At 42.8% G+C, this 12,779-nt stretch overlaps 1 protein-coding gene across 1 annotated transcript in view; it reads right to left on the minus strand.

Moving 5' to 3' along the window:
- ppp1r12a (protein phosphatase 1, regulatory subunit 12A) overlaps nucleotides 1-12,300 on the minus strand; it is an 82,506-nt gene extending 70,206 nt beyond the window's left edge. The window contains exon 1 of the mRNA XM_034673304.1: nucleotides 11,931-12,300. Coding sequence (XP_034529195.1) covers nucleotides 11,931-12,167 — 237 coding nt within the window. The 5' untranslated portion in view covers nucleotides 12,168-12,300. The remainder of the gene's footprint in view (nucleotides 1-11,930) is intronic.
- Between the last annotated feature and the right edge of the window lie 479 nt (nucleotides 12,301-12,779).

Below are 12,779 nucleotides of genomic sequence, written 5' to 3' on the forward strand. Positions count from 1 at the left end.
CGCGTAGCTCCTGTACCTACGCAGAGGCCTACACATGTAGCGGACGTGCACCTCCTCCAAAATGTAACTACATGTAGAATCAACGCGGACCACAAGCCCTGTGATTGGTCCGCTTGACGGCATTGTATTTCCCGCCTTTACAGCACTTCCTGGATCCCCGCTCATCGGCCGAGTATTTCATCTCCTCCTCTCTATTCTTCATGTAACCATGTCTGTATGATAAACAGCAACATGTATCAGCTGTAGATTAACATATGTGTATGTGGTGCTCATGTCCACGTCAGCCCCTGCTGTGTAGGGGTGACACAGAAGTATAAATCCACCTTTAGCGATACAGAAGCTGTGATGGAGGGCGGAGCAGAGACCCAGCTTGGAAGAATACGATTGTAAGAACGCAACTAGAGCAGCAAAAACAGAAAGTCCAGCACCTCACTGTACGTTTGTGAGGAGATGTAGACGTGTTGATACATTTTTGGGGGGGGAGTAACTGCTCTGAAACATTTAGAAAGTAACTTATATTTGTCTTTTTCTCCTTTTTCCCCCTTATGAACGCTCTCTCTCTCTCTCTCTATTCATGCCAATAGATCACCGCTGCCCTCCATCTCTCTCTGCTCGTGGTTGCTTTGGGTTGAAAATGACAGTCGATCTCACAAGTTTGTGCTTTTTGACACTTTCAAATCATAAAAATAAAGATTGTTTTGTTTTGGCTGCCAGGAGGTTTGACGAGCACTTGAATGGAAACAGTGACATAACATGCACCGGAAACGTTCAACTAAAGTTTCATTTTGAAGATCAAGATATGGATCAATGTTTACACTCTGTACCAGTGTTGTTACATCTTTGGATCACAATATTTATACCAATGTCAAATGAAATACACCCTGAGTATTCATCTACCTTGTCATGATATGTTCACTTGCTGTTCATGGTATATAATCGTTGACATTAAGCCGAGTGTGTGACTTCCTTTTAAAAAACACTCCATTGTTTGAGTTTCTCTGCTCTCGTGGCTGCATACTCTCAAAGTCATACATGTTATCGTGACACACCGTGCAAGGAAACAACATTGACGTGTCACAATCAGCAAATGACCTGGCTGCGTTGCGAAGCATTGGCGCGCAAACACCCTGCAAAGGACTTCCTGCAGTTGATTACAGGGTTGGGTAGGACGGCTGAATGGAAACAGAGCGCAGAGCCAGCTTGACAAGGAGAGACCTGACAATTACACACAGGTAAAATATACATGTTCAGGGGCTCCGTTTCTAAAATTAACCCCCGAGCATTCTGAGGTTAGAGTGATTCACTACAGACAGGAATTCAGCTATCCATGCAGTGACCTATACTCAAGATGAAACGAGGGTGTGTTGTTTATCTCATTTGTAGTGATTCAACACACAAATTGTACACACACACCAGCTTTGTGTAGATTATGAAAATAAAAACAGAGAGGAGTTTGCAGAATATGAAATAAAACGTCCTTTATCTGTCTCTCTACGATTGTTTCTCCTGGCTGGCTTTGATCCATATTGACCCAGACATGCTTCCTTCCCCGTATCCCTGATGTGGCTGCAGCCATCTGTTTGAACTCAACAGAGAGGTTACAGTTTACTTCTGCAAGACCTGTTTTGTTTCATGAGGTTCATCATTTTATGATGCAATGATATTTCCTCTACTGTGCCCTTTGGAAAGTGATCGTTCATCACGATTACGAGGGACGACAACAAGAGGCTGAATAAAATAAATTATTATCAGTGTGTTGAAGGCGCTGCACTGACAGCTCCAGCTTTAAAGCTGTGTTTTAAATATAAAAATGCCTTATTAAAGTCCAAATATTACCATGACAGTAACCACATTCTAAGAGTAGTTGATTTTTTTTGGGAGCTAGACAAAGAACAATAAAATCTAGACCGTTTAGATTCCAGTCCATGAATTATTAAGTTGCATTTTAATGTATTCTGCAATATGTTAGAGATGCATGAGTGAGTAGCTGCTACTGTACGAGAGCCTGCAGCCAAAACAAAGAACCTGGGAGCCTTGTGCAACCTCATGCAGGAAATGTGATGTGAAATCAGACTTCTTCTTCTACAGAAACGAGCTGATCAGATGCTTTAAGATAGGATGAGGACAGAGATGCACACTGCACTTTAAGTTCTAAGTTACTGTAAAAACCAGCTGCTATGTTGTCATTTATATTTCCACATATTGTTCTGCAGTTTGTCTTAACAATGCCAACCTAAAGCCGATCTACCTGATCATAACTCTCTGCATTTACAAGGGATGGGACCAAGCGGCAACCTCCGGCAGCGAGAGTGGAAGCTGATGCTGAAGTGTTAAAAACGGCAGTTCATCGAGTGTCCACTTGAGCCTGGCTCCAGAAGTACCGGAAACCACATACACACAAATACAAAAAAGACGATCTTCACCGCAGAAATAAACATGTTTATAGCCTGGTACAAAAAACGAACAAAAAGCAAACCTTAAAGTCTGATTGTGACTTTAAACAATAGTGCCCAACTGTGCTATCATCTGTGACAAATGAGCCGCAAGAAAAACTTCCCTTTACTGTAAGAGCATCATAAACAAAACAGAAAGTAAAGGGTTAACACGCAATGACGAGGCCATACTATGAAGCAGGAGTGGTGGGATTAACCCTTTGATTTAGGGACCAAAAGGAGTAAATAAACAACATGACGTGCTTTACAGAAGTACCCCAGGTAGTACTTTTCAGAGGTCCCAGGACTATGGGGAGGCACCGCCTGCAAGCGGCACATTTCTGATTGGCCCGGAACTTGTAGCATTTTCATTGGACCTGCCATGTTTTTGTTTTTTTTTAGGTTATATTTTTGGGGCTTTTAGAGGAGAGGACAGTGGATAGGGTAGAAAACTGGGAGAGAGTGGGGGAATGACATGCTGGAAAGAGGCTGCAGGAAGGATTCCAACCCGGGCCTCCCTCTACATGGGCGCGCAACTTAAACATTACAGCATAATTCCGCCAAATCCGTCTCAGCACCAGATCTGATCGGTTTCTATTCTAGTCAATGTGTTAACTTCCACTGGATCCGCTCTGCTGTGTTCCGGCTGCGTACCTGATCCGGCCGGTCAGAATGCAATGGATCAGATATGCAAGACTTCTATTTTTGCTGGATGCCGGAGCACAACGCATCAATCTCAACAGAGCAGATGGAGCGGGACAGGAAGTCAGGCACCAAAACAAAATGAAAACATCCGGTTAATTTTCAGAATAAAACACTCTGTGTTATCACCAGATCGTATTTCACTTAACTACAACAACAAACCGTCATGATGAGCGGAGCCAGGCCTGGAGTCAACAGGTCAGAGGTTTTCAGAGGACCAGAAAGACAACATGGATGAGGAGAGGAGGAGGAGAATCCATGATTCAGTGATTACTGCGGGTAAACCCCGGTCCAAATCGCAACCGGTGGGTGTTGTAGACAAGAGAGCACGGAGCCGGACTGAACACGGATCTGGTGGGAGTCTCGTGTTAGATCTCGAACTAGTCAAGTCTCAGTTCTGCTCACCTATCTACTTAGGATGCAAAATGGGGAGCGGTGATGCCTGTGCAGAGGTTCAACAGCGCCCCTTTTATGTGAACCTGCTCATGGTTTTCTTTCCAAGATGATAAGCATCATCATGTGAGCACAGAAGCTAAGCTAAATGTGCTTCATATACAAGCCTCAAATCAAACAGCTGATGTATAAAACTCTGAATATGAAGACACACCAGCAGGATTCCTATCTAAACCCGACCTGCAGAAATAGCATCATCATGCTGAACGCCCCCACAAGCTGCTGAGAACTCAAACCAGCACTCTGTATCACATCTCACCCTCAAAATATGTAATCCACTACAGTCTTTCTCTAACCGTTGTTAATCTACCAGGTTATTACGCTGAAAGATTACCAAGCTAGAGCCCGGACAGATTTTTGGGGGTTGAGTAACTAACCTGCTTCTGTTGTGTAAGCTAGCAAAAACAGGTGAGAGCAACAGGGGAGGCGTAGTAATGCAATGTGATGCTCTGAAGAGGGGGCCTCTCCACATGAGATGGCAGGATTTTCTCCCTCAGGCGGAGAGACGGGAGGCTCGGGGTGTGCAGGAGGATGCCTGATGTCTTTGTCAGAAGGACAGGGACGTGTCGAAGGGCGGTTGAATTCTGGCACAGCTGAGAAACTCGAGGCTGCAGTGAGATCCACGGCAATTATGTAATGTGTTAATACGACTGATGCTGCTGTGGATGAGAAGAAACAGCCACCTCGCCATCTTCCCCTCATCACATGCTCTGTAATTGTTCCATTACAAGATTCATAGAGGTTGATTCTCATTTCTAAGTGCTGCCAAACACTCTCTCTCTTTCTCTCTCTCGCTCTCTCGCTCTCTGTTCGCTGTGTTATGCAACTCCCACTCTGTACATGCAAATCCACCAACACAAGCGCAAAGCAACCTTGCCTGAGTTGTAGTCATGGAGACAGTGCGAGATAATGTTGGTAGACTTCAGGGCCATAATGAGGGTGTGTAATGTCAACAGAGCGGAGGCATTGTAATACCAGACTCGGACACGTTAAGCCGAGCTGAGTCCTGTCACCTCGGTCCTGAGGATCATGGACGCTCAGAGACAAAAGTTCAGGTGTGGGTCAGTGTGGAGATTTTCCTGTGTGAGGCGACAAGCCCGGGTTACCTCCACGCTAATTGCCTTGATGGAGCTCAGTGGGCAACAGTCAGCCGGGGCCTTGGCGTTGTGTGGGGACAGGCGAGCCAGAGAGAGAGAGAGAGAGAGAGAGAGAGAGGGAGGGAATGACTGGAGGGAGGGGTTTAGGTGACAGCTGAGGAATGTCTGCTCTGCTCTGTCTTTGCCATGGTTTCCAGCGACTGTCATGTGAGGAATGCACAGGCCGGGACGACAGGACTTGGAATGCTACCCTATGAGACGAGTTTAGCCGACGAGATCTGGAATCTCCACTTGTCTACTGAGCCCCTCGTTCACTTGTACAGCCTCTCTGCTGAAACCTGAATCCACGCTGTTTGTGTTTGGGTGAACTTCTCTGCCTCAGAAAGGGAAATGGGTTTTCTTTTACACAACAAAATCCAAAGAGTGCCCCCAACTAAGGTTTTTATAAGTTAAAGGTAGTTGTTAGTTAAAGCTGTAAGTTGTGAAGTCATTAGAAAACGTACTAGTGATTATTGTGAGCTAAATATAAGCAGCACTAAAGCCCAAAACGATTCTCCTTCAATTTGTACAATATTATATCATATTGTATCGTACCGTACCCTACTGTATTACATTGTAACTTTTAACATTGTAAAATATGGTATCGTACTTTTTCGATCATACAATAGCATATCGTACCGTATTGTATCGTAAAGAACTGTATCCTGAAGTACCATATTGTATCATACAGAACCGTACTGTATCGTACAGAACCGTATTGTAATCATACAGAACCGTATTGTATCGTACAGAACCGTATTGTATCGTACAGAACCGTATTCTATCGTACAGAACCGTACTGTCGTACAGAACCGTATTCTATCGTACCGAACCGTACTGTATCGTACAGAACCGTATTGTGTCGTACAGAACCGTATTGTATCGTACAGAACCGTATTGTGTCGTACAGAACCGTATTGTATCGTACAGAACCGTATTGTATCGTACAGAACCGTATTGTATCGTACAGAACCGTATTGTGTCGTACAGAACCGTATTGTATCGTACAGAACCGTATTGTGTCGTACAGAACCGTATTGTGTCGTACAGAACCGTATTGTATCGTACAGAACCGTATTGTATCGTACAGAACCGTATTGTGTCGTACAGAACCGTATTGTGTCGTACAGAACCGTATTGTGTCGTACAGAACCGTATTGTATCGTACAGAACTGTATTGTGTCGTACAGAACCGTATTGTATCGTACAGAACCGTATTGTGTCGTACAGAACCGTATTGTGTCGTACAGAACCGTATTGTATCGTACAGAACCATATTGTATCGTACAGAACTGTATTGTATCGTACAGAACTGTATTGTATCGTACAGAACCGTATTGTATTGTACAGAACCGTATTGTGTCGTACAGAACCGTATTGTGTCGTACAGAACCGTATTGTGTCGTACAGAACCGTATTGTATCGTACAGAACTGGACCAGGACCATTTCCTGCATGTCTTCCCCCACTCTCTGCTCCCCACATTTCCTGTCTCTGTTCAGCTGTACTATCTAATAAAAGGCAAAAAAAATAAAAAAAAACCATTGTTGACACAATGCTATATCACCGAAAAATACAACAACAGCATCAAATGCCTCGAAAATATCTATTCTACAAGCACACATGCTAAGGAAGCTGCCTGTTAGCATCAACACTTTTAAAGAAACCGTGTCCTCCTGTGTCTGGCTATATGACTGAACAATGGTCATGAGATGTTGTGGTAACGCTGCATTAAATAGGTGCTATTAATATTAAGTTTGTTGAACACAACACGCAGCTTTTTAACAACTGTTGAGCTGGAGGCTGAAACATTCTGACACTTTTTGCAGACAACTTATTTTGCAACTTTCTTACAGGGGTGATTCACTTCCTGTATGTAAACAACTGGACTATGTTGCATGCATAGTTTAGAAGTAAGGCCACCTTTCTTAAAGGGGAAGACTACAGATAAATCGAAGATGCACAGGATACAGTTTCCTCTCCTTGCATCTTACTTGGGAATGAAAATCTTGGGTAACAGACTTTTTCATCAACTTTAATTCAGACCAGAAAAACCAACACAATCTTTTTGCATGCATCACGTTATTGTTTGAATCCTCCAAACAACCCTGACGTTATCTTCTTGTGGAAGAGGTTCCTGTAAATGGTCTTCATCAGGAATCAAAACAACAGAAGACACCGTGTTTACAGGTCCCTCTGCAACAAATCATCTATAAAGTGACAGACGGTCCATGACTCACATCAAGACACAATCTCTTGCCTAAATGTGAGTTCATGCCAGAGCTGCACTACAAAGCAGAGCTCCAGACTCTGAGTCATACCCAAACTTAGTATCATCTCCTGAAACCCAGTTAGGAGAACTTGTGGTGGGGGGGGGGGGGGGGGGGGGGGGTATTTATAACCCTGGACTGGTCACCAGTTGGGAGTGATACGAGTGAGGAGTGAGCCCTCGTGTAACAACATGGCACACTTCACAACAAAGCCAGAGGTCAGCCATTCAGAGTTTACTGTCTTTAATGAAGGAGGGGAAAACAAAGACATCAAATACCTCCACTGTCCATCTTTTCTTCACTTCATCAAAGGAGACTCACGTCAGCCTGACCTCACTGCAAGTCTGGGATTAGCACTTTAAACATGACTCCCAGCATCGCCTTCTTCAACTCCTTTAGAAGACCCCAAAACCCCTGGATCACATGCTGGTCTACAACACTCTCCCTCTCTCTCATACACACACACTCACACACACTCACACACACTCTGCACACACAGCAGCGTCTCCAGAGATGGTTAGGTCTGGAGAGCGGCACTGCAAATCAAATTCTTTCCTCACTCCAGCTCATCCCTGGACATCGGCCCAAAAAAAGGCAACGTTTCCACCCAATGAGTTTGCACAGGGGCTAATTCCAGATTTAATTATAGCAGCCTCCGCGCGCACAGAAACAGCTGCTTTAACAATAAACGCACGGGGAAATGTCCACACAAACAAAATGAATCCGTCGTCTGAAGATACAGCTAATGACCTATCTCGGAAAACTTGCCTTTAAAACTTTTAATAGGCGAGACTTGGACAACAAACATTACATGTAGCAAGGTGGTGCACTTAGCAGCACTGAGGCTTACTAAGACGAGACATGTGGGCATGAGTAATGAGGTGACATCATTGGAGATCTATGCTAGCATTAAACATTTAATGTAAGAACTCCTTCATTAATCCTGGATTATATAAACACTTGTCGTCCAAACAAACAGGTGGATGAGGCAGCCGGGCTTATGCAATTAAATTACACTGCAATGCTTTGTTGTGTCACAGACTGAATCACCTACAGTAGACACCTGGTGCAGACCCAATACAGAGCTAAAAAAGACTGACTTTTCCTTTATGCTTCATTTTTTTAACATGAATCCCTCTTATTAACCCTTATGTTTTGTTTTTGGTTGTATCTAGATATTCTGTTCCACATTGAGGCTTTGTCTTTGTGTTGATTGTTAGTGGTTAGTTTTATTGTTGAATTTACCTGTTATATCTTGGCTTAGTAATGTTTTGTTTTGTTCTTTTATATGTGCAATACAACAAATAAATACAAATAAATGCTGGAGACTTATTGACAAAATAAGTACTGATGTTTCAAGACTCTCTGCAGGTTTAATATTGAGTTATCCAGAGTTTACAGGTGTTATGAGGCTTGTGAAATCAGCTGTTTGAATATTAGAGAAGCTGGTGATGTGATAAATGGGACTGTCCTGTTTCACCATGGTCTAGGTTAAACATACCTGCGTGATCCAGGTACCTACAGATTGTATCAAATGTTCACAACCTACAACTACAAACACTCTGTAAGCATTAAAAACTGAAAATTAGCTCCTGTTTTGATGTAAAGCAGCTAATAATGTACTTTTATTTCAATCACTTTGTAAGAAATGACACTAAATAAGTCCCAGGAGCCCTAAGCGACATGCATCCATTCATTCATACATTTGTAAACTCTGTTTTCCCCATTATAATGAGCACTTACTGATTGTTTTCTTCAGACCTTTGCGTATTTGCCTCATGGTTTCAGGGAAACTATAGTTTCACCATGATGACAGGCTGATTTGTTGTACTCTCTCAAGATATTAAAGCGTGTAATCACCTGACAATGGTGTAATACAACTGGCTTGTCACTGATGAGGTAAGCTAAGCTTATTTCTAACTTTGTTTGAGCTTTTGTAACTCTAAGGACATGAGTTATGATCATCTGATGTAAAGAAAACAACTGAAGCAGGGGTGTCAAACATACGGCCCGTGGGCCAAAACCGGCCCGCCAGAGGCTCCAATCCGGCCCGCAAGATGACTCTAGCATAGCAGTACTAAAATACAACAGCTGTTTTTGTAAAAAAAAATAGTTCATTAAATGTGAAGATTTACAGAATTGTATCTTTTATGCACTAAAACAAAGGGAAACATTTGGAGTTTACATTATTTGTAGGTTATTATGTTGTGATTTTACAGGTCAGGCCCACTTCAGATCAACTTGGGCTGTATGTGACCCCTGAACTGGAATGAGTTTGACACCCCTGAACTTAAGTGATCCTTTTATCATGGGAAAACACACAAATGCATGTCCTCCTTGGGCTTCTCTGCCTTTTAATATCTACCTGGTGTGATTTATGAGCAATTGGTAATGATGTGAGGCTGCATTTGGAAGTATAGCAGATGAATAAGCAAACAGTGGATAAAACAAACTAACCTGAGGTGTTGAACCCACATTTAAGTAGTCTTTGTAAAGTACACATCATCACTAGGCTGTATCAGAGAGAGTAACTGCACCTTTATTGTTGTATTAATGGCTGAAATGGTGTTTTAAGAACCTTGAAAGTCAGACATTTTGCAAAGCTCTGTGTCAAAAGCCTCTTTCATTCTGCAGCACCTGGGGTTACCGACTAACGACAGCCAAAACTGCAGTTTCACTGATTTATTGTACTATCTCAAGTTATTAAAGCGTGTTTTCACCTGACAATGGTGTAATACAACGGGCTGGTCAATGGTAAGGTAAGTTGAGCTTATTTTGAAGTTTGTTTGAGCTTTTGCAATGGTAAGGACATGAGTTATGTCTAATAATTACTAATAATGTACGTCTGTTTCAATCACTTTGTAAGAAATGACACTAAATAAGTCCCAGGAGCCCTAAGCGGACATGCATGAAAACCATGTTTTCCCATTATAATGAGCAAAATTACTGATTGTTTTCTTCAGATCTTTGCATGTTCATCTTGTTATCTGAGTAAACTATAGTTTCCCCATTATGACAGACTGATTTATTGTATTATCTCAAGATATTAAAGCATGTATTGGTGTATACAACTGGCTTGTCACTGATAAGATAAGTTGAGCTTATTTTTAAGATTGTTTGAGCTTTTGCAACCCTAAAGGACAGGAGTTATGATCATCTGATGTAAAGAAAACAACTAAAGGGAATCCTTTATCATTGGAAAACACGAATGCATGTCCTTCTTGGGATTCTGTGCCTTTTAATATCTACCTGGTGTGATTTATGAGTACATGGTAGTGATGTGAGGCTGCATTTGGAGGCATAGCAGATAAATAACCAAACAGAGGATAACATAAATCAACAAACAAACTACTCTGAAGCATTGGACCCAAAGGTAAGAACTTAAAGTAATCTTTGTAAAGTACACATCATCACTAGGCTGTATCAGAGAGAGTTGCTATCTGTAACTGCACCTTTACTGCTGTATTAATAGCTGAAACGGTGTTTTAAGAAGCTTGAAAGTCAGACATTTTGCAAAGCTCTGTATCAAAAGCCTCTTTCATTCTGCAGCACCTGGGGTTACCGACTAACGACAGCCAAAAAACAGGCTGCCATTTTCATTATTTGGCTTTCAAAGTTACAGAGGGCTAGAAGACGTTAGCCCTCACGGTTAGCGGGTAAAGGAGCTAACTTAGCAGCGCTGACAATCAGGGGAAATGGGACAGAAAACACCAAATATATGACCCTTTATCAAACAGACACTCTTTAATCTCCAATGTTGAAGATTTGACACCATAATGTGTCAAGTGACGTTTGTCAACCAAGCTAACGAATGAATCAAACCCCTCGACAGCTAGCTTACTCTGCTAATAGCATTAGCTTACATTCTGTTGGCATCGAAACAAGCTAACACCGACTTTATCACAATTACACATCAAACAGTGCTTTCAAAACGATGAGTTTGACATACATATGATATAAAGTTAGGTTTGCAAAGAGAATATGAGCTTGAAAGTGAATGACGTAAGTAAGTAAAGCTAACTAAGCTAACTCGCAGTCCAGTACAGGGTTTATCAACAAACCACTTTTACTGCTTTTAATTCAAGCTAGGTCACACACAGGGGAATGGACATTATTCTGGCATAATGAGGAATTCAATAAGTGACAATATAAGCAGTGTGAGTCTAGAATAGCAGCAGCTGAAATGAGTTTTATCCAACAACAAGTCAACTGTGTTACAATCTGAAAATGCAGCAATCCAGGAATTAGACTGCGCCCACCAACTAGGGGGGTACAGGCTGGTTTACAGGAGAAGTAGGGGCGAAAAAGGAGACACTTCTGGGTGCAAATGTGGTGCTAAGTTAGTAGTATTTATGGTGGTATGAACCATAATGGAAGTGAATGACGTTTAAGTAATTGAAGCTAACTAAGCTAACTCGCAGTCCAGTACAGGGTTTTATCAACAAACCACTTTTACTGCTTTTAATGCAAGCTAGCTTACACATAGCGACATGGACATTATTTTGGCATAATGAGGAATTCAATAAGTGACAATATAAGCCTTGTAAGTCTAGAATACCAGCAGCTGAAAGGAGTTTTATCCAACAACAAGTCAACTGTGTTACAATCTGAAAATGCAGCAATCCAGGAATTAGACTACACCCACCAACTAGGGGGTACAGGCTGGTTTACAGGAGAAGTAGGGGCTAAAAAGGAGACACTTCTGGATGAAAATGTGGTGCTCAGTTGGCAGTGTTTGTGGTGGAATGAACCCCAGAGTCGAGCCCAGGTAGAGGCCAGTGTTCAGGTCTAACTGCGTCGACACCTACGGGTGTGCTAGGTAGGTAAACAACGGGATGCCTTCCATTTGACAGGTGTTCCAGCAGCTAGCATACATATATTTATATAGGTGTGTGTGTGGAGATGCAGTGAACACACACACACACAGCTGACACTAACCTGGTGGAGGGCGGTGAGTCCGTCCACATTGGCGTAGTTGATGTCAGCGCCCCGGTCCAGCATTCGCAGCACCTCCTCGGTGTCCCCGCTGGAGCAGGCGGCCAGAAACACGGCGCCATCATCGAACTTCACCTTCGTCTTCTTCTTCTTCAGAATAGGAGGCTCCAGGTCCGTTTCCGAGCCCAGCCATCGCTTTAACTGCTCATTCCTCTTCTGCTTGGCGTCCGCCATCTTCATCCCCCTCCTGTCTCGGGCTTCTTATCTTTCTCCGAGAGAGGATATACTTTATAGTGCCACTATCCCACAGCGCACTGGGGCGTGGGAAGGGAGGGCTGGGGAGGAGGGGGAACTGAGAGAGAGAGAGAGAGCTACAGAGAGAGAGAGGGAGAGAGAGAGCTACAGAGAGAGAGAGGGAGAGAGAGGGATGGCGTCTGGATTGCTCTCCAAACTCTCGCGAGAGTAGGAGCTCAGGATCTGCAGTATAACGTCATCATCAGCAGATTATGAGGGGAGAGAGTGAGCTGGGTAATCCCTTATAGACTGTGTACACCAAATAAGACAAGAGCACTTCAAAGTATTATATAACATTCAGCACAGAGAGGCTGGTACATACAGGAGCAAGTATTCCTCCTCTCAGATTCAGGTCATAATTAATGGACTGTTGTTTATTGTGGTTTACACAACAGGTAGTTTCAAACAAGTTCATTTATTGGACTAAAGGCGTTGCATGAGTGCTGATGAGGAGTATACTGAACTTTAAACTACATATAAGTTAGTACAATGTTGAATGTTTTAAATCTTTGTTGAAGACCCATCTCTTCTCTTTGGCCTTCTCCTTGTGAGGAGGAC

The sequence above is a fragment of the Notolabrus celidotus genome, chromosome 21 (genome assembly GCF_009762535.1).
Source record: "Notolabrus celidotus isolate fNotCel1 chromosome 21, fNotCel1.pri, whole genome shotgun sequence".
Taxonomy (NCBI): domain Eukaryota; kingdom Metazoa; phylum Chordata; class Actinopteri; order Labriformes; family Labridae; genus Notolabrus; species Notolabrus celidotus.